Here is a 22492-nt window from a genome sequence, read left to right as displayed (position 1 = left end):
GTAATTTGCATATTTTGTGTGACTAAAGATCAGGAAGTTTTGAATGATTTAACTTTGCTATAGTGTAGCTAATTCTACTTACAATTTTTAAATGTTCTTAAAGACACCAAAGATTAGGTTTCTCCCTGGGGGCTGGAGAGGGTGCACATTATATACTAAGGTAATTTTACTGGTGGTCTTTTTTTCGATCTTGATCTATTGTCAGAATGAAATTTTCAGACTTTTAATCAATGAGATTATTGTTTCTGGAATCGCTGTGGATATTGTTTTCAATGACTGGCAACTTTCCTTATTATAAAGTGTGAATACTGAATTTATGTGAACTTTATCTTTGCATCTTGACTAGAAAAAAACTCATTTAGTAAAATTAAAGCCTACTATATAGAGAGAGCACTGTGTTAGCTTTTATCTGGATGATCACACAGGTATGGCACAATGCTATCTATGCTTAAGGAGTTTACAGTCTACTAGAGATTGCTAGTGGTATCATGGTGATACTCACAACTCCTTGATATTCGTGACCCAGCTAATCATCTGTCAGATTCATGGGAAGTTAAATAATGTTTTTAGTTCATTAATGATCAAAGTGAGCATCAAAATTAATGTTCTAGATTATGCTGCTGGTAAAGGTGCTTGGCTTTTTGTTTAATGCCCTTTGACTTCTTTTGCACTGTTGAGATAGTACTCACTAAACAGATACTCGTTGGACAAAGCAAAATGGGATGAAGTTCTACGTGAATGATAAGTCTAAGAAGTACCTTAGAGCTGTTTTCAGGGGAATATTTAGGAGTTAAACATGGAGAAAACAGACCCTTGAAAGAGAAAACTGGAGGGGAGGAGAAGCAGAGCTTGGGAAAGAAAGAAGCGGCATTCTAAATAGATAGAAAAGCATTAATATACAGGTTTGGGGGTGAAAAGTGCAGAGCATAGTCTGGAGATTATGAGCAATCTTGAGTAATAAGACTTCAATGTCTGTAATGGAGTAGATTGGACTTGATAGATTGAAGCCACGTTTTGGGGGGCCTAAAATGGAATTTTAGTGCTATTTGTTGTTAAGAATTTTCTAGGAGTAAAGAAAGGGACCCAACTATAGTGGGTCTTTGTGAAGTAATTTGGTAACACTGAGGAGATTTACAGGTGGAAAGTTTTTGAAGGTGAGAAAATCAGATAGAAATATTAGAGAATTACTTGATAAAGGCCACCCCTTTGGGGACCGTCCTTGATCACTTACTCTTGAATAGGACATGAGTCTGTCAAGGAAATCTTTGAAAGGCATCCTCAGGGAAAAATTATTTGAAGGATAGTTTTGTGTTTGTATCCATAATGCTTATAATGCAAATGGGCGGTGGTTAAATGAATGAATGACTTAGACTGACGATGGTGGGAAGAGGAGTAGGAAGTGTAACATAGCTTCCTAGCTTCAGTCACACTGGGCTCTGAGATTGGTAATATCTGTTAGCAAAAGTTAGAAAAGTAGGTTTGGGACCCCTTGCCCTCAAAATGTAGAAAGACAATAATGAAAACATGTCATCCGTCAATTGAAAAGACAGATTTGAGGGTGCCTACGGTAGTTCAGTTAGTTAAGTGTGCGACTCTTGATTTTGGCTCAGGTCATGATCTCACAGCCCACATCGGACTCTGTGCTGACAGTGCAGAGTCTGCTTTGGATTCTCTCTCCTTCCCTCTCTGCGTCCCTACCACCACTTGAATGTGACCGTCCTTCTCTCTCCCGGTCTCCTCCCCACCCACCCCCTCCTGCCCCAAAATAAGTCAATAAACTTAAAAAGAGAGGCACCTGGGTTGCTCAGTCGGTTAAACATCCAGCTTCGGCTCAGTCATGATCTTGTGGTTCACCATTTTGGGCCCTGTGTTGGGCTCTGTGTTGACAGCTCAGATTCTGTGTCTGCCCCTCCCCTGCTTGCTCTGTCTCTCTCTCTCTCTCTCAAAAGTAAATAAACACTTAAAAAAGAAAAGTACTGTATCTGTAAAAAAGATTTGGAACTTGGGGAAGAAAGAGGTGTGCCACATTAGTTAATAGTTGTGATTTTTCCCATGGGGATCATAGTTGAAGGCATAGAAAAAAGGAAGTTTTTAGGGGGAATATAGAGAGAAGAAGCCAGAGAAGAAACTTCGAGAACACTCACATTTAAACAAATTTTGGGGGGGGGGGGGATATATCCAGAGATGTCAAAGAATAAGACCCAAGGAAATACATGGGTTATGGTAATAGTAAGTATTTTGATAGAATGGTATAAACTAGCTCTTGATGTGTAGGGAGAGAGTGGATAATGAAAAAATGATTTCTTTTTTCAGCTTCAGTTGGCAGAGAAAGACAAAGAAATAAATGGACTGACGACACATTTGGAAAAACTCTCCGGGGAGAAGGTATCGAATGGTGTACTTTAACATCTTTCATGAGACAGTGAATGATACTACAGCTTTATGAAGACACATTTTATAATCACGTGAGGGTGGCTAAAAAAAGTTAAATTAAGGGCGCCTGGGTGGCTCCGTGGGTTGAGCGTTCGACTCTTGATTTTTGGCTGGGTCATGATGCTAGGGTCATGGGCTCGAGCCCTGCTGAGCTCCTCGCTGAGCATGGAGCATGCTTAGGATCCTCTCTGTCCCTCTGCCCCTCTCCCCTGCTCTGCATGCGTGCGCGCTCGCGCTCTTTCTCTCTGTCAAAAAAAAAAAAAAAAAAAAATTAAAGTTAGGATAAAGAAAAGACTGAAGCAGATCTTAGTATGCTTAGGTGCAGAATCTTTTTGGTTAAATAATATTTTTAAAATACTTTATGAGGAAAAGGCTGAAGTGTTTAAGTTTAGCTTGCTCTTTGTTACATATATTGTATTTAATAATAAAGAAATTTTAGGATGTTTAAATTTAGAAAGAGTAAAAAATTTAAAAGTTATACATGATACTGTCTTTATCTGGTTTTCTTTTGTGAAGGAAACATTTTAGAAGTTATTTAATGATTTATAGTGTAACTTACCAGTGAAACAGAATGTACACTTATAATGTAAAAAATGCTACGGTGCAGCATTTCACAAAGTATTGTTTGAGGTCTTTTGGGGGCCCCTATCCCCTTTTAGAGGTCTACAAAGTTACAAGCTATTTTCATAATACTAGAGTGTTATTTGCGGCCCCCCCCCCCCGGTGTTACATTTAAACATGCTGGTATGTAAGCAGTGGTGTTAAAACTGCTGGTGTGTTAGTTTTTGAATCAAGGCAGTTGCACCAAACTCCGTTGGTGTAGTTACCATACATGGGAGGACCCTGCCACCCCACCTTTCCTGTGCCTGTTATCTCTGCCCCGCAGCAGCATCTGGGCAATGCCAGTGGCTGCTGGTTTCTCCTGGGGCCAAAACAGATTTCCCAGCCGCCGGCGGCCCAAAAGTCTGGAGAAAATTTGCTTGCCATTCTTGCTGTTGGGCAGCTCTCCAGTCCAGCGGAAGGGCTACGTGTCATGAGGGAAGCCAGGCTGTGAAGAGCCGGGTTGCTTCTTTGGCACGGGCAGAGCTTTAGAAAGATGGTCCTCGAAGTGCACTTGGTAATTGTTGCATGACGAAAGGTAATTGTCGCATGATGATCCTGCCCTGCTGCCCCGAAAATAAAAATGGATTCGTGTTGGTCCCTCCCCCCTCCCCCCAACCACACACACTTGGGCACTAAGGGAGGTCGGTCGGTTGTCCCCCTCCCCTCCTTTGCCGGGACTTGGCAACCCCAGAGAGGAGCCGCTGTGCCCTGAGTCCCAAGAGGGTCTCTGAGGGCTCCCTGCCTTGCAGCCTCCAGCAGGGGCGCCTCTGTAGTGTGAGGGCGCTGGGGCTCGCGTGGGAGGCCATGTGGCGCGGCCATTCCCACGGGAATGGCACTAGCCGCAGACTTGGCACCTCTGCTCTGGATCCTGGGTTAAACTTGAAGTTGTGTTTTAGCTGGCGTGTCTTGGCTCATGGTCCGTGTGAGTTGGCTCTGTCAAGTCGCCATAATAAAGCTTTGTAAGGTGGCAAAAAACATGTTAACCGTTCATCTTAACCATTGCAGTAAAGGTTAAAACCAAAAAGCCTGATGATGAAACAGTAAAATAGTAATCTTTTATTTTCAAAACGTTTTTTTAATCTTTGTTTTTGAGAGAGAGAGACACGGTGTGACCAGAGGAAGGGTAGAGAGAGCAGGAGACACAGAATCCGAAGCAGGCTCCAGGCTCTGAGCTGTCAGCACAGAGCCCGATGCGAGGCTCGAACTCATGAACTGCAAGATCATGACCTGAGCTGAAGTCAGATGCTCAACCGACTCGGCCACCCAGGTGCCCTGAAACAGTAAAATAGTAATCTTAATCGAAGCTTGATCTCAGGGTGCATGTCTTTTTAATATTCTATGTGATGAAATGGGAAGTACCCCCAAAGTGCTTCTGCCTGAAGTATGATGGTTATCTTAAAGTGAAGTACTTGTGCAGTTGTTTGGGTTGTGAGCTGAACTAGCTGCTTTTTTTCCTAGCATATCGTTTCTGTATTAAAGAATGACTAATGGGGCGCCTGGGTGGCGCAGTCGGTTAAGCGTCCGACTTCAGCCAGGTCACGATCTCGCAGTCCGTGAGTTCGAGCCCTGCGTCAGGCTCTGGGCTGATGGCTCAGAGCCTGGAGCCTGTTTCCGATTCTGTGTCTCCCTCTCTCTCTGCCCCTCCCCCGTTCATGCTCTGTCTCTCTCTGTCCCAAAAATAAATAAACGTTGAAAAAAAAAAAAAGAATGACTAATAAGGGTACCTGGGTGGCTCAGGTGGTTGTCTGACTCTTGATTTTGGCTCAGGTCATGATCCCAGGGTCATGGGAATGAGCCCTGTATCGGCTTTCATGCTGAGCGTGGAGCCTGCTTAAGATATCCCCGCCCTCTCCTCTCCCTGCCCCACTCCTTGTCCCTCTCCCCCCCCTCCTCGTTCCTCTCCCCTGCTTATGCGCTCTCGTGCACTCTAAAATATATATATATATATAAAAAAATGACTAGTAGACAAAATATATAGTTATTTTAAAGGTAAGGTATTTGGTAGGTGTTTTCTTGAAAAGAAGTGACCTTTAAGGAAAAAACAAATGATAGTATTTATTGCCAGTGATAAAATTCAGGCTTTTAAGCAAAAACTAGAACTTTGGGTAACTTGTGTCTGCTAGCGTGAGCTTGATAATTCCCAGTGCTTACACACTTTTCTGATGAGATGGGCAGTAATATTAAGACTGATTTTTAAAAAGTGTTCAGTTAAATTGGCCAGCATTTGGAAGATCTACATGACTCAGTGAATCAGTCAAGTTTCCCAAATGACCAATGATGATGATACTACAGAATCACCCATGATAAGGAGGCCATTCAGATCTTAACGGTTGAGTGGCGTTGCTGTGTGACAGTTGCAGAATTCTGACTTATCTTTTTTTTGTTGTTTTTAAAGTTTATTTAGAGAGAGAGAGAGAGTGTGTGTGTGTGTGTGTGTGTGTGTGTAAGTGGGAGGAGGGGCAGAGGGAGAGAGAGAATCCCAAGCAGGTTCTGTACTGTCCGCACAGAGCCCAGCACGTGGCTTGATCCCATGAACTCTGAGATCATGACCTGAGTTAAAATCAAGAGTTGGATGCATATCCGACTGAGCCACCCAGGCTCCCTGAATTCTGATTTTTCAAATCTATCATTTTCTCTTTGTCCCTTAGCATTCTATAAGGAAGAAGAAGAACCTTCGGGGTGTCACAGAGCTTCCCTACCCTCTCCAGGCATGGCACTGTCTTAGCACATTGGTGTGTTCACCAATTGGAATTGTTTAAGAATTTTAAATCTGGGGTTTGAATATAATAGCATGGTTAATTAAATCATTGGTCAGATGATTTAATTCAGTCTCCATCTTCCCTCCTATCCCTGATGTAGAGGGGGGCTGTTAGTAAAATCTCTAACTCTCTGTAGTCACGTGCTTGGTCCTTCTGGTGGAACTGTCTGAGGGCTTCCCAGGAGTCACCTTGTTAGCATAAATTATATTAGTCTAAAGGGACTTACTATGAATGACAGAAGACATTGTTGCTATTCAGGAAATTCTAAGAGTTTTAGGAGATCTTTGCTAGGAACCAGGGACAAAGGCCAAGTACATTTTTGTATCTGTGTGTGTGTATGAATATATTTTTAATTTATATTTAGGTGTCTGTGTCCATCTGTCTATCTTCCTGACAGTCATGAGTATGAACTCTTTAGTCAGTGGATTGGAATTTGTTGCTCTTTGGTTTTGTTTTAAATATTTGTGTATTTTGAGGTGAGCGTGCAGAGGAAGAGGGAGAGACAACCTCGGGCAGGCACCACACTGAGTGTGGAGCCCAACATGAGTTGAGATCATGACCTGAGCTGAAATCAAGAGTTGGATGCTTAATGGACTGAGCCACCCTGGCACCCCTAGAATTTTTTTTTTTTTAATGTTTGTTTATTTTTGAGAGAGACAGAGTGTGAGTAGGGGAGGGGCAGAGAGAGAGAGAGAGAGAGAGAAACATAGAATCTGAAGCAGGCTCCAGGCTCCAAGCTGTCAACACAGAACCCAGTGCGGGACTTGAACTCACAAACCACGAGATCATGACCTGAGCCGAAGTTGGAAGCTTAACCGACTGAGCTACCCAGGTGCCCTGGGCACCCCTAGAATTTATTACTGTTCTTAATTTGATGTTTCTACAGTTCTAGATTTGGTCAATGGAAGCACTTTGAAACTGGTTTCCTGATATTCACCTGTATCAAAAGGGTGTTGTTGATTTTTTGAGTACTTAATATCTTTCCAGCATTGCAAGATACTCTGGCTTATCTTTGTACCCTTCTTCCTCCTGCCTTGCGGAGGTTGTAACAAGGTTTGAGGGAGGCATATGTCATACAGCAATGGGAACAAACACCCAGTCATCACGCTTTTGAACTACAAAAGGATCTCATCGTGTACCCTTCTTAACTCATCTTTGGTTTGTCCGTTGTTGTGTTTGTTCTTTTTTAAAGTTTATTTAATTTGTTTTGAGAGAGACAGAGATAGCATGAGTGGGGAGGGGCAGTAAGAGGGAGAGAGAGAATCTCAAGCAGGCTCCATGCTGCCAGTGCAGAGCCCGACATGGGGCTCAAACCCACGAAACTGTGAGATGATCACCTGAGCTGAAATCAAGAGTTGGACACTTAACTGCTGACCACCCAGGCACCCCTGGAATTGTCCTTTTTTTTTTTTTTTTTTTTTTTTTTTTTTTTTGGTAATAAGAACAGAGTTTTTGGCTTATTATTAGAGATGGTATTTAGAAACCAAAATATGGGCCCTCGGTGTGTCCATGATTCCTGGTGCTCATTGCCTCTAGATCTTCTCAGTGGACAGAACTAAGAAATGTTATTTTAGATATCATGAATTCTGGTCCAACTCCACACAGTTCTTCTCCTTCCTCATTTCCTATTTGTATGTCCCGTCTACCGTGAGAATTCTGGTGTCCAATACCGACACTTGTATGCATTTGCCAAACCCAATAATACACAAATATTACTATGAGACAGAAACCTATTAAGTAAGAATAGAATTTGAGGGGCATCTGGTGGCTCAGTTAGTTAAGCATCCAACTCTTTTTTGACTCAGGTCATGATCTCAACAGTTTTGTGAGTTCAAGCCCCACATTGGGCTCTGTGCTGACAGTGTGGAGCCTGCTTGGGCCTCTCTCTGCCCTTACCCTGCTCTCGAGCGCTCTCTCTCTCCTCCTCCCGCAAAATAAATAAGCCTAGAAAAAAAAAAAAAAGAATTTGAGATTGAAGTGGTTTTTCCTGCCTCTTACACTTTAGAGTATTATGTTGAAATAGTTTTTTCTTCTTCCTCCTCTCTCCCCTTCCTCTTTGCTTTTAGTGTGTGGGAACACAAAATGAAAAGTGGGTTATAAAGATTCCTGCAAAGGGACACCTGGGTGACTTAGGGTTGGCTCCTGATTTGGGCTCAGGTCATGATCTCACTGTTTGTGGGAGGGAGCACGGAGCCTGCTTGGGATTCTCTCCCTTCCACTCTCTGCCCCTCCCCCATTTCCATGTGCTAGTGCTTGCTTTCTCTAAAAAAAAAAATAAAAAAGATTGCTGCAAGTAAACAATTAAAGATAATTAAAACAATAGCACAAATGAAGAGAAAATGATTTTTTTTTAATTTCTGGTATGAGTTTTGGTCAAGCGTATTGCAAAGTTAAAACAATGATGCTCTAATCATGGGGCACCTGGGTGGCTCAGTCAGTTGAGTGTCTGACTCTTGATTTCTGCTCTGGTCATGATCCTAGGGTTGTGGAATTGAGCCCCGGGTCCAGCTCCTTACTGAGTGTGGAGTCTGCCTGGGGTTCGTTTTCTCTCCCCTCTCCCTCCACCCCCCTCTCCCTTTCTCCCTTCCCCTTTCTCCCCCCTCCCTCCCCTCTCCCCCCTCCCTCCCTCCCTCCCTTCCTCCCTCCCTTCCTCTCTCTCTCTCTCTCCCTGCCTCTCTCTCCCCCTTCTCCCCCCTCTCCCCTCTCTCCCCTCTCCCCTCTCTCCCCTCTCTCCTTCCCTCTCTCCTTCCCTCTCTCCCCCCTCTTCCTCCCTCTCTCCCCCCTCTCCCTCCCTCTCTCTCCCTCCCCCACCTCTCCCTCTACTCCTCCCCCTGCTCACTCTCTTTCTGTAAGATAAAAAATCAGTGATGCTGTAATCAGAGCTGACAAGAAGTTGGGAAGAGATGTATATATATTACAAATGCTTCAGACAACTTTGAGATCTGGATTTACTTTCAGTATTGTGAATAAGAAACCCAGCTCTAAGTGTGTATTGTGCTTAGAGATATTTGCTAATGCTAGAGAGAAGCAGTCAAGATACTTTATATATTTTACAAGTATAAAAAGACATTTTTATATGAAATATTTATATATATGATACATATATATAAAATTGTTTAGAATTTATATAATGGTTATATTACCTACCTTACAATTAATATTTCTACATTAAAATGTGTTTGAGGGTCACCTGGGTGGCTCAGTCGGTTAAGCATCCGACTTCAGCTCAGGTCGTGATCTCAACGGTCCGTAAGTTCGAACCCCGCATCAGGCTCTGTGCTGAGAGCTCAGAGCCTGGAACCTGTTTCAGATTCTGTATCTCCCTCTCTCTGCCCCTTCCCTGCTCATGCCGTCTCTCTCTGTCTCTCAAAAATGAATAAACGTTAAAAAAATAAATAAATAAATAAATAAAATAAAATGTGTTTGAAGTTTTATATAGGATATAGTCCTGAATGATTATAACTGCTTGTATGTTTTATTATGATATAAATGGCTGAAATCACATAAAATAGCATTGTAACTGTAATATACTGCACTAACAAATTTTCCCCAAACTTAATGGCTCAAAGCATTTGTTATTTCACAGTTTCTGTGAGTGAGGAGTTCGGGTGTGACTTAACTGTGTCTGCTGGCTTTAGACCTCTCACAAGCCTGCAGTTAGGTTGTCAGAGGGCTCAGTCATCTCATGGATGTAGATTTGTTTCCAATCCCACTCAGGTGATGTCAGGATTCAGTTCCTTGGTGGTTATTAGTCCAAGGGACAGCACACTTCCTCTGCTGCCATCTTCCATGCGGTCACTCCTCTCCTGTACTCTTGACTCAGGTGAAAGGTTACTCAAAACACAGGGTAACCCTTAAAAATGTAAAGCTGATCACTTCCTTGCTTAAAGCTCCTTAATGGGCCTGTTGTGCACTTAAGATTAAACCTTAACATGTGATATTTTGTATGACTGGCCTCCATTTCTCTCTCTGTTCCCATCTTAAGCCACAATGTCCTGTTTCAGTATCCTCCATTGCAGAGTCTCTCTCAGTAGTTCTCAAACTTGAGCTTGTGTCAGAATCCCCCGTAGTGCCTGTTAAACCCTAGATTCCTGGGTTCCATTCCCAAAGTTTCTAATTCAGTAGGTTTGTAGTGGGGCTTGAGATTTGTGTTTGTAAGTTCCTGGTGCTGCTGGTCTGGGCACCACACTTTGAGAACTGTTCTAGTCACTCAGTCTGTACAATTCACCAATTGCCTTGTTTTCTCAGGGCCCACATTCATGTCCTTTGTCAGGAATATTCTTGCCTACAATTCCTTATTATTTTGTTAGACTTTTTTTTTTTTTTTTTTTTTTTTTTTTTAAGTTTAAACCTAAGAGGGGCCCTTGGGTGGCTCAGTCAGTTAAGCATCCAGCTTCAGCTCCGGTCATGATCTCATGGTTTGGTTTGCGAGTTCAAGCCCTGCATTGGGCTTCGTGCTGAGAGTGTGGATCCTGCTTGGGGTCCTGGCTCTTTCCTCTCTCTCTCTCTCTGTTCCTCCCCCACTCACACTTTCTCTCTCAGGATAAATAAGTAAACTTTTTAAAAAAAGAGTTTAGGGGTGCCTGGGTGGCTCAGTCGATTAAGCATCCAGTTTCGGCTCAGGTCATGATCTCATGGTTCATGGGTTCAAGCCCTGCATTGAGCTCCACACTGACAGTATGGAGCCTGCTTGGGATTCTCATTCATTCTCTCTCCCTCCCTCCCCCACTTGCATTTTCTCACGCTCTCAAAAAAAAAAAAAAAAAAAAAAAAAGTTTAAATATATGAGAATAGAGAGAATAATAGAATGAACTGTTGTACTCCTCACCCGACATCAGTAATTGTTATTTTATGGTTGTCTTATCTATGCAACCATAATTACCTTCTTCCCCAGTGATTTTTTTTTCAACTATATTCCAGAATTCATATTACTTCCCTCTAAATATTTAAATATTCTTTTCTTGATTCATCCTTCAAGTCCCAGATTTACTGACTCTTCCTCAGTGAGGCCTTCTTTGACCTCCCACTCTGAAGTACATACCTTTATTGAATTCACACCTGGGACCTGTTACTTTTATTTCGTAGCATTTAACATAATTTGTAATTAATGTTTATTTCTGCCTCTGCTTAATTGTAAGATACATGAAGATAGGAATTGTCCATTTTATTCACCATTTGTGAATAGTATAGTGCCTGATACTTGAAGTTAAGTATTAGTTGAATTAATAAATTAATGGGGCAAACATAATTTATAGCTTTTGCTTATAAAAACATTTGGTGAAAGAAATGTACTGGAATCAGCAATTTTATTGTAAGTACCCTGCCCTGTCAGGGTGCAATAGAAGTAGGACAGTTTGGGGGGTGCCTGGGTGGCTCAGTCGGTTAAGCGGCCGGCTTCGGCTCAGGTCATGATCTCGCGGTCCGTGAGTTCGAGCCCCGTGTCGGGCTCTGTGCTGACAGCTCAGAGCCTGGAGCCTGTTTCAGATTCTGTGTCTCCCTCCCTCTGACCCTTCCCTGTTCATGCTCTGTCTCTCCCTGTCTCAAAAATAAATAAAAACGTTAAAAAAAAATAAGTAGGACAGTTTGTTTTCTGCTTCTGGTCTCCCTGAGTTACTCCTGATTTTCTTGCTGGTGACACTGTAGTTTTATGTTACTTAAAAAGTCTGTATTTATAAGAATTTCTGTTTTCTATTTTAACAGCTTATTTAATGTTTATCTCCCCAGTGTTATCTCAGAACCATCAGAACCCCTACCCTAGTAGGGTACAAGGTTAGGACTAAGTCCCTTTTGTGTATCACTAAAACCTAGATCCACACATAGACCTAGAATGAACCAAGTGATTGTTGAGTGGATAAATGAAAAGTACTTACCACCATCTATTTATTTTACATATTTTGTGTATTGTAGTTCTTCTTTGCCCTAGAGTATAAACTCCATATGAGTGGGAATTTTTGTCTGTTTTGGTTATTCCAGAATCCCTAGTGCCTACCAGATAGTACTCCCTAAATATTTATTGAACATGTGTGTGAATAAAAGAACTAATAGTATGAAGTAGTAGCTCTCTTAAGATTAAAAACCCTACTAATTTAGGGATGCCTGACCGGCTCAATCGCTAGAGCATGTGACTCTTGATCTCAGGGTCGTGAGTTCAAGCCCCACGTTGGGTGTGGAGTCTACTATGAACAAATAAACACATACATACATGCATACATACATACATACATACATAAATAAATCCCTACCAGTTTAACTTCATTTAGGAACTTAATAGCTTAAAGTATCTTTTCATGTCATTCAAAAACTATTTAATAGAATTATCATTTTCATATTTTCATACTATTTCAAATATTCTGCATAAACACCTTAGTAGAAACATAAAGGGGGAGAGTAAAGAAAATAAGCAAAAGCAAAATGGCAAATAATGATTTAAAAGAAAGATTGTGGGAAATACAAATAAAAATTTTTTAAATTAAAAACCATTTCAGAATATTTAACATCATATACCTATTTTTTTCTGAATCATTTTGTGTTTCCAGACGGTTTGCTTCCTACCTGACAATGGAAGAGTAGCATATATACTTAAAATTAACGGGAGATAGCTGTAATGAAATGTTATAATAATAAGCACGATTAAATAATCATGACCCCACACAACTGGTCCTAGAAAAGTCGTAGACTACCATGTTTCCCTTTTTAGCTATAACTTAGCGGCTATCTAGGAGTGATAAAAGGAGGTTATGAGAATTATATAATACCTTGAACAACTTGTTCAGAGTTGTAATTCCAAATATTTAATGTCTTTCCTCCTCTACTTTGATTGGGTCGACATGTGGCATATAAGAGAAATATATTACTCATCCTGTTTAACAGTTGGGAGTACCAGAGACCTCCTTAATTCGTGGGGTAATTTGTAAAACCAAGGCTACTATGAGCCATTTTGGGGCCTTGAAGAAGAAAAAAAGATGTAGGCATTCTAGCAGAGGCAAACCAGCTAACCACACTTTTGTGCCTTAGAACTATAAAAGAGGATTCCTAACAAAATCTATTAGTTAAATTGTGGAGGCTTTTATTTTAGGAGGATTCTAAGTCAGCCATTAACACTGTTTTGCCCAGGTGACATAGCTGTATCCTGTCATGCATGTCTTTGAAGGTAGAGGAGGTCTTGGAGGAGTTCTGAGTTCTTGGCCATTTTTCTTTTTTTTTTGCACTTCTTTATTTTTGAGGGAGAGGGAGAGAGAGGGGGAGAAGGGGAGTGGGAGAGAGGGAGAGAGAGAGAGAATTCCAAACAGGCTCCGCACTGTCAACACAGAGCCTGACATGGGTCTCAAACTCCGGAACTGTGACAGCGTGACCTGAGCTGAAACCGAGAGACGCTTAACCAGCTGAGCCACCCAGGTGCCCCTTGACCATTTTTGTTCTAAGGGCCTTTTGATATAGTCTGGTGAAGTCTGTTTTCAGAAATAGTTTTAAGTGATTAAAGCAAAATATACAGAATCACAAAGGAATCAAATTCTAAAAGTTATCAAAATTTTCAGTTTATGATCTATGTGACAGGTAGTATATGTGCTTATTTTAAAATGTTAAGATTTAGCATGTCTAATAATTACTAATTTCAAAGTAGTGAAATATAAAGGCTGTTTTGAGATGGCTGCAGTGACTGTAATATGAAGTGAACATATCTTTGATTCTGTAGGTGACAAAGGTATTGGAACCGTTCTCTACCGTGGTTTTTTGGCCTTCATAATCGAAGAAAATGCTAAATTTCAGTTAGAAGTTAGTGAAAAGATACACATTTATTTTCCCCATCTAAATTGATTTATCTCTTGAATTCTGAACGTGGACCCTTTGGGGGGTGTTGTAAATGCAAATTTAAGAATCTTCTCTAAGTCAAGAGTTCAGTCTTCCAATTTACCAAACAGCCTACCTATAACTGTCTTGTTCATATCCCTGTGTTCTCTTCACCCCACCTCCAGTTTCCGTCATGAGGAATCAAAGTTGCTTGTTACTGGACCTTTTCTTACCCTGCATCCTATTTGCAGGGGATTTATTGCATCTCTGATGGTAGAGGAGAGGGGTATTAACTTAAGAGTGAACTCTTTATTGTGTTGGAATCTCTGAAGTTGCTCGACTATACCAATGAATGCATAAATCTCTTGTTGAAACCCTTGACTCCATATAATTTGCTTAAACTATTGTAGCAGTTGACCCTGTCTAAACCTTTTACTCTTTCCTGTCCTTTTCCTCATTTCTTGAATCCTTTTGGAAATATTTTTTGGGGGTGCCTGGGTGGCTCAGTCGGTTAAGCATCTGACTCTTTATTTCAGCCATGGTCGTGCTTTCATTGTTTGTGAGTAGAGCCCCGTGTCAGGTTCTGCACTGACAGCTCAGAGCCTTGAATCTCAATCCCTCCCTCCTTCTCCCCAACGTCTCCCCCCTCCACCCCTCTCTCCCCCCTCCCCTTCCTCCCCTTCCCCCACCCAGCTCTCTGCTCTCCACAGCTTGGTGTGCTCGCCTTCACACGCATGCATAGGTGCGTTCTCTCTCTCTGAAAAAATAAAAAATTTTTTTTTTTTTTTTTTTAATTTACTCTCACTTTTTCTCTACTCACATTGCACTTTCACAGTACTGAATTACGGTGGCAGCGCTTCTGGGGTTTTTTGATTCATGGCAGGAGATGAGGTAACCTCTATTGAGGTCCTGCTGTGTTCTAAACACTCTACTCATTTCTCAGTAGTCCTCCTAGGGCTGGAAAAGATAGATTCTTCAGGGTTATTAGTGCTGGAGAAGTCTGACTCCAGTCTGCCATATGATTTGTTTCTAATTTCTGCTTATTTATTTCTAATTTCAAGTATGCCCAGAATAGCTTTGCTAGAATAACCTTAGTAAGGACCATTTTACCATGTTATTACTGTTCAAGAACAGTTAGACCCATTGTAATAAACTGTATGACAAAGATTTGGCACATCTGGCCTTCACTTGACTTTTTAGCTACATATTTCTTGCTCTTTTTTTTTTTTTAATTTTTTTTTTTTTCCAACGTTTATTTTTGGGACAGAGAGAGACAGAGCATGAACGGGGGAGGGGCAGAGAGAGAGGGAGACACAGAATCGGAAACAGGCTCCAGGCTCTGAGCCATCAGCCCAGAGCCTGACGCGGGGCTCGAACTCACGGACCGCGAGATCGTGACCTGGCTGAAGTCGGACGCTTAACCGACTGCGCCACCCAGGCGCCCCTTTTAAAATTTTTTTTTTTTTCTTGCTCTTAACATGCAACCTGTGCTCTAGCCACATCGGTCACTTAACCAATCCTGCAATATGATTATTATTTCATGTATCTTCTCTACTTAAAAAAAATTTTTTTTTTAACATTTATTTATTATTGAGAGACAGAGCATGAGCTGAGCATGGGAAGAGCAGAGAGGAGTAGACACAGAATCCAAAGCAGGCTCCAGGTTCTGAGCTATCAGCACCGAGCCTGACACGGGGCTCAAACTCATGAACTGCGAGATCATGACCTGAGCCGAAGTCAGACGCTCAGTCGACTGAGCCACCCAGGCACCCCCATGCTCTTTTCACAGGCTTAGGACAACTTGTAATTGCTGTATCTCTTCTCATCTCTTCTCTGTTGTATCTCCTAAATTGACTTGAATTTTTCATGTTTACCAGTTTCTCTTACTATGATAGTGACTTTAAGAGTCTTATCTGTTTTCTCATAGATGACATTCAGCAAAACCAGCTGAGTTTTGCTTTACAGATAAACTTTTCCACTCTTATATTCTATGTTAAAATTTCTGGTTGATTTTTTAAATGACTCTATTGATGTACAGTTTAATGAAACCCACCTATTTTAAGTGTAACTTGATGAATTCTGGTAAATATATATAGTCTTGTAATTACCACTGTATTCAAACTATAGAATGTTTCCATTATTGTACAGACTTCCTTCATGCTCATTTTTAGTCAGCTCCTTCAGTTATCCCCAGTCCCAGACTGTCACTGATCTGTCTTCTGCTACTGTATAGTTTTACCTTTTCTAGCATTTCATGTAAATGCAATCATGCAGAATTTATCCATTCACTAGTTGGACATTAATCCTTTTACCAGCTGATGGACATATGGATTATTTCTAATGTTTTGTTGTGAATAATGGTGCTGTGAACATTCTCATCTCTCTGTGGGCATGTGTTTTCATTTTTCTTGGGTAGACACCCACAAATGAATTGCTCTCTTATATGATGGATTTGTTTTTAAGAAACAGCCAAACTGTGGGGCGCCTGGGTGGTTCAGTCAGTTGAATGTCTGACTTCGGCCCAAGTCATGATCCCGTGCTTCATGGGCTCAGGCCCATGTCAGGCTCTGTGCTGATAGCTCTGAGCCTGGAGCCTGCTTCGGATTCTGTGTCTCCCTCTCTCTCTACCCCTCCCCTCTTGCCCTCTATCCCTCCCCTCTTGCTCTCTGTCTGTCTCCCTGTCTCCCCAGAATAAATAGACATTAAAAAAATGTTTTTAAAGAAACAGCCAAATTGTTTTTCAGAGTGACTGTACCATTTTGCATTCCCACTGGCAGTGTGTGAGCATTTCAATTGCTCTGTAGGCTCTTAGTACTTGGTATTATCAGATTTTAATTTTAGTCTTTCTGGTGGGTATGTAGTATTAACTCATTATGGTTTAAGTTTTAATTTGATTTGACGATTAGTGGTGATGGGTATCTTTTCATGTGCTTATAGGCTATTCATATATACTTTTTTTTTTTTTTTTTTGTTGAGCAAGAGGATGAGCGGGGAAGGGGCAGAGAGAAGAGGGTGGGGGGTGGGGGACAGAAGATCAAAGTGGGCTCTGTGCTGATAGCAAAGAGCCCAGTGCAGGACTTGAACTCTCAAACCATGAGATCATGACCTGGGCCAGAGCCAGACGCTTAACCAACTGAGTCACCCAGGCGTCTCTTGATTCTTTTGTAAAGTGTTCATATCTTTTACCTGTTTTTTTTATTGAGTTATCGTTATTGGTTGTATTTAGTTTTAAGAGTTCTTTATGTATTGTACGTACAATTCCTTTGTCATATATTTTGGAAATACTTTCTCCCAATATGTAGCTTTCTTTTTCACTTTTAAAAATACTATCCTTGAGGGGCTTCTCAGTGGCTCAGTCAGTTAGGTGTCAGACTTTGGCTCAAGTCATGATCTCATGGTCTGTGAGTTGGAGCCCTGCATCAGGATCTCTGCTGTTAGCAGAGCCCACTTCAGATCTTGGGTACCTTGCCCTGCTCCCATCTGCCCCTCCCTCCCCCCCACCCCCAACTAAGCATTTAAGAAAAATATATATCTTTGAAGAGCTAAATCTTCTCATTTTGAAAATAGTTTAATTTAGCAGTATTTTTCTTAATGGTTCATGTTATTTGTGTCCTAACACATTTTTGCCTCATTCAAGGTTACAAAGAATTTTCTTTTATTTTCTTCTACTAGATTTATAGCATTAGCTCTTATGTTTAGATTTATGATCTATTTAAAGTTAATTGTTTTGTATGGTATGGTATATAATCAGGATTTGTCCATTCCAGTTCTTTTAAGCTTATGCTTAAAAAAGCCCATCCCTGTCCTTCATTGAATTACTTCTGCATCTTTGTTGAAATTGAATGGACTATGAATATGGGTATTTTGGGGCTCTGTCCTTTACTGATTTATATCAGGGGTCAGCAAACTAACATCTACAAGCCAAATATGGCCCATGGCCTATTTTATAAATAAAGTTTTATTAGCATATGGCCATGCCCATTCACTTAGGTATTACCTCTGGCTGCAACAGTAAAGGCATATTTGAGTAGTTGTGACAGACTGTTTCTTACAAAGCTGAAAATGTCTATCAGGCCCTTTATGGGAAAAATTTGCCAGCCCCTAATCTGTATGTTTAGTCATATGCCAACATTGTTGTCTCCTGATTTTATAGCTTCTTATATCATAAATCTTGAAATCAGGCATAAGTCTTTGTTTTTTTTTTTTAAATGGGCTATTTTAGCACCTTTGTATTTCAGTCTTTATTTTCGAATCAGCTTGTCAATTTATACAAAAGCCTGCTGGGATTTTGTTGGGATTGTATTGAATGCATAGATCAATTTGGGAGGAGTTAATAGCATAAAAATGCTGTTTTCCAGTCCATGAATGTGGTATATTTCTTTCTGTTGAGGCTTTCTTTAGTATCTCAGTAAGTTTGTGGTTTTTAGTGTATAGGCCTTGCACCTTTTTAAATTAATTTATATCGGAATATTTTAATATTATCTATTGATGCTACTATAAATGGTATCTTTAAAAACTTCATTTTCCAATTGTGTGTTGCTTATATATAGAAATACAGTTGATTTTATGTATTGACCGTGTATACTGCAATCTTGGTAACCCACTCATTCTCCTAGTTTTAGTAGATTCCTTAGGATTTTCTACATATGTAATCATATCTCCTATGAATAAAGATGATTTTACTTCTTCCATTCCAGTCTGCTTTAATCTTAATCTTGCCTTAATCCACTGTTTAGTATCTCTAGTATGATGTGGAGTAGAAGTGGTAGAGCAGGTAGAATTATTTAGTTTCTCACCATTAAATTTCACTGTAGGCACTTTGTTCTTGTTCAGTCTGGCTATTTGAAATGTCTTTTTTCATATTAAGGAAGTTCCTCTTTATTTCTGGTTTGCGGAGATCTAAAATATATATATGTGAGACTGTTGAGTTTTGTAAAATGTTTTTTTTTACATCTATTGAAATGATCATACGGGGTTTTTTTTCCATTAGTCTGTGAACATAGTGATTTACATTGATTTTTGGATGTTAAGCGAACTTTGTTGTCTTGTGATAAAACCCACTTGGTCATGTTATTTTTAAATATCATATTTGATTTTTTTTTGTTTTGAGAAAGTTGTGCATGCACACAAGCAGGGGAGGGACAGAGGGGGAGAGAGAGAATCTTAATCTCGAGCCTGACGGGGGGCTCGATCTCATGACTGTGAGATAATGACCTAAGCTGAAATCAAGAGTCAGATGTTTAATCAACTGAGCCACCCAGGCACCCCATGTTTGATATTTTAATGAAGATTTTTGCATCAGTATTTATGAAGGATGGGGTCTGCAGTTTTCCTTAATGTCATTGTTTGGCTTTGGTATTAGAATAGTGCTGGCCTTATAAAGTAAGTTCAGAAGTGTTTTTTGAAAGAATTTATATGGGTTTGGTATTTTTTAAAAATAAATTTCTTAAATGTTTGATAGAATTTACTAGAGGAGCAGCCTGGTTTGTTTTTTGTTTTCTGACTTTTATTGACAGCTAACTTGTAAGAGCTGCCCAGTTTCCTCTTAGCTCAATAAAAAGAGTATCATCGTGGCACAAATTTGAAAATACATTGGGCTTTTTTATTCTGCCTTCTGATGTTGGAAGGGACAATTATGCGTAGTTGAGAGCCACCTGTATTCTTTGAACATAATAGGGAAATAATTTTATTTTATTTTGACCAAATGTTTAATGCTGCCCCTAAAATATTTCATTGCTTATTCACCTTTGGTTTTGTTAATTTTAGGAACTTAAAATGAGTCTAGAAAATCAAGCAGAAAGGAAAACAGAAGGTCCGAATTCCCAGAGTCCTCAGAAGATCTCACAGCGTCTCAGTACATGCTCAGAGCAAAATGGTCATGTTGCTGCAGTGCCAAATGTACAGCCAGTTCTGCAATATGGTAATCCTTATGCCACACAGGAAACCAGAGGTTATTGAAATATTTTTGGCTTTGGGTTAACTGAATATGAAGTTTTTTGGTTTGCATCTTCCTGAGATTAGAGAACTATTAGTACAGTTAACTGTAATAGAAATCTTATTTATTTATTTATCTATCTGTTTATTCATTTTAAAGCTATCTCTAGACCGAGATTCTTTTAAAGTTTATTTATTTTTGAGACAGAGCACCAGCAGGGGAGGGACAGAGAGAGAAGGAGACACAGAGTATGAAGCAGGCTCTAGGCTCTGAGCTGTCAGCACAGAGTCCAACGTGGGGCTCGAACTCAGGAACCACAAGATCATGACCTGAGCCACCCAGGCGCCCCAGAAACATTATCTTATAACCAGTAGTTTTAATGTTTAACTAGGGTTCATCTAGGAGTGCTGCAGCGTGAATGAGTAGTCTTTTTGCTTATTACATGTAGTTCTTATTTTAAAAAATCACTTGGGTTAAAAGACATCATTTTTGTGATGCCCTAAAATGGTTCTTATATCCTGTTCGTCATAGCTATACACAAAGATTCTCATTTTAGTACCAAGTTTCATTCTACTCTTCCAAAATTTTATTTCAGATGGAGCAGATGGTGCTTTTTACCCCGATGAAATCCAAAGGCCACCTGTAAGAGTACCTTCTTGGGGAGTGGAAGATAATGTTGTCTGCAGCCAGCCTGCTCGAAACCTTAGCCGGCCGGATGGTTTAGAAGACCCTGAGGATAGTAAAGTAAATTGAATTTCCATTTTCTGAGCCTGTCCCTTTTATTTTTTGTTTCCTGTAGAGAGGTTTGTGGAAGAAGGGAGTGTGTGTGCTTGTGTATACATGTGATTGCTTACTTAATTTTTGGAAAAATCTGCTTTTATTTAAATTTGAAAAATCAACCATCAATATGCGTCAGACTTACACTTTAGGATTTATACTAAAGTAAAAGATTAAGTTCAGAGAATGGCCTCAGAATATCATAGCTATCAGTTTAATCTTTAAAAAATGTTTTTGAGATATAATGGACATATAACATTAGTTCAAGTATACAACATGATTCCATATTTATATATATTGCTAAATGATCACTACAACAAGTCTAGTTAACTTTCATTATCACACATAGTTACAAATTGTTTTCCCTTTTGTGATGAAAACCTTTAAGATGTGCTCTCGGCGGCTTTCAGATGTATGATACATTATTATTAGCTATAATCACAGATAGGTTAATCTTAATTATCACTTACTAAGTAATTTATTCTTTTGAATGTAGATGTACTAGGTTGGAAGAAGCAGTGTTAATGACAATATTATGCTTAAGTATGTGTCCTTTAATTTTAACATTTATGCCCCATTTTAAATTTTAAGATGGACTATATATAGCTAGAAAAAGAGCAATCTTTATATATATATATATTTAAAATATATATTAAAATATTTAAAATATTTTAATATATATTTAAAATATATATATATAATTATATCACAATTTTCTTCTTCTGAGAAATAATTCTTTTAGACATCATCAGTATTTAATATTTTAGCAACCCAATACTGATTATTGAATTCGTTTATGTAGCATGTCATTTTTACTTTTACTTCATTGAAGAGATTTCTTCACTATTTAATAATAAATTCTTTTCCTCATAGCAGCTCTTTTTGGATTTCCTGTGCATTAAGATGAATTTAAAAGAAATGCTTTATTGTGCTCTTTGCAAGTACAGCAGTATCATGACCTGTTTCTCATTTAATCTAGTTTGCTGCATTTAATTGCTATTAACCTTTGCAGAAACTGATCAGTGTTCAGACAGGCATGATTTTAGCCCTAGTGCTCAACACCCATAATGGAGAAAAATGTATTTCTCCCGCCTGCCTTTTGGCCTTCTATGTCCATTACTGGGAATAATTAGGAAAACTGTCAGAACTTTTGTAGCCTATTTAAGGTCTAGAGTATAATCTTACTGCTTTTTCACACCTTTACTTCACATTTTGCATATTTAATCTGATCATTCTTGGCACAGATGTTACATGTGACAAGCCCTTCTCTTCCATAGTCATCTGCTTCAGTTTAATTAGGAGAATGTTCTTTCTGATCTGTGTGCTTTGCCCTTCTGCAAACCCATGAGAAGCAGTGTTAGAGTCTTGTGCTCATTTGCTGACATGCTTAGATTTGGTAATGAGATGGAAGGACTCTTAATAGGCAACACCTTGGGGAATTGTATTTTGCAATCAGAAGATTTTTCACTTTAGACAGAAACTAATTTTTATGTACATTTAGACTTTTCAAAAAATCTTGTCATTACAACAATCACTTGCAAGTAAAGTATTTTAATGAATAATTTTTAGAATATAGAAAGCAGATTTGAGTTGACCTATTCCTTTTCTGTGGTTCCCTGCCCGGGGAGTAATTAACAACCACAGGACCCTGGAGTCAGGGTTGAGGTTGCCTGTTCTCCAGCCTACCTCAGTCATAAACTTGCCATATCTCCTCCTCCCTTCTGTACCAGAAACTGGTCAGCTATAAGATCAAAGGCCTTTTGTGACTCCCTTTTCCCTAATAATTGTAGTAGCAATAACTATAGCATCATAATTATAATGGTGCTTGGCTGTTTAAATATATCAACTCATTTATTCTTCATAGCAGTCCTGTGAGGTAGGAACTATTATGATCTTTTCTTTTATAATGGAGGAAACCGAAAGAATAACAGGCTTGCTTCATCACACAGCTGGTTAAGGGTACAGTCAGATGAGGATTTGAACCTCATCAGTTTGGCTATAAGAGCTGTGGTCCTAATCACCTATCAAATAGACTAAACCAGAGGTTCATGGCATGACACCATATAGGCGAAAAGAAATACTGAACAATTTTCTAATGAATGTAGTAACCATTTGAAAAAAATAACGTATTCTCAATTGAAAGAAAAACTCATATATATTTTTTAAGCTTATTTATTTCTTTTGAGAGGGTGGGGGA

General features: G+C 39.7%; 1 protein-coding gene and 1 non-coding gene across 3 annotated transcripts in view; one reads left to right on the top strand and one right to left on the bottom strand.

Moving 5' to 3' along the window:
• The window catches only part of TAX1BP1 (Tax1 binding protein 1), a 90305-nt gene that overhangs the window by 58599 nt on the left and 9214 nt on the right, over positions 1-22492 (top strand). Inside the window, exons 14-16 of one of the 2 annotated variants that reach the window (XM_040472377.1) lie at positions 2314-2385; positions 19350-19503; positions 20114-20262. In XM_040472377.1, the coding sequence (XP_040328311.1) occupies positions 2314-2385; positions 19350-19503; positions 20114-20262 (375 nt within the window). Of the gene's footprint in view, positions 1-2313; positions 2386-19349; positions 19534-20113; positions 20263-22492 lie in introns of both variants that reach the window. The other variant, XM_040472376.1, reaches the window with a different exon arrangement.
• On the bottom strand, positions 6815-6922 carry LOC121029019 (small nucleolar RNA U13). The gene has a single exon (XR_005789541.1). It is a non-coding gene; the product is annotated as a small nucleolar RNA U13 (small nucleolar RNA).

This window comes from Herpailurus yagouaroundi, unplaced genomic scaffold (genome assembly GCF_014898765.1).
Source record: "Herpailurus yagouaroundi ecotype Mexico unplaced genomic scaffold, PumYag 100, whole genome shotgun sequence".
Classification (NCBI taxonomy): Eukaryota; Metazoa; Chordata; class Mammalia; order Carnivora; family Felidae; genus Herpailurus; species Herpailurus yagouaroundi.
Note: the sequence above shows the minus strand (reverse complement) of the source record. Positions and strands in the feature narration are given on the sequence as shown.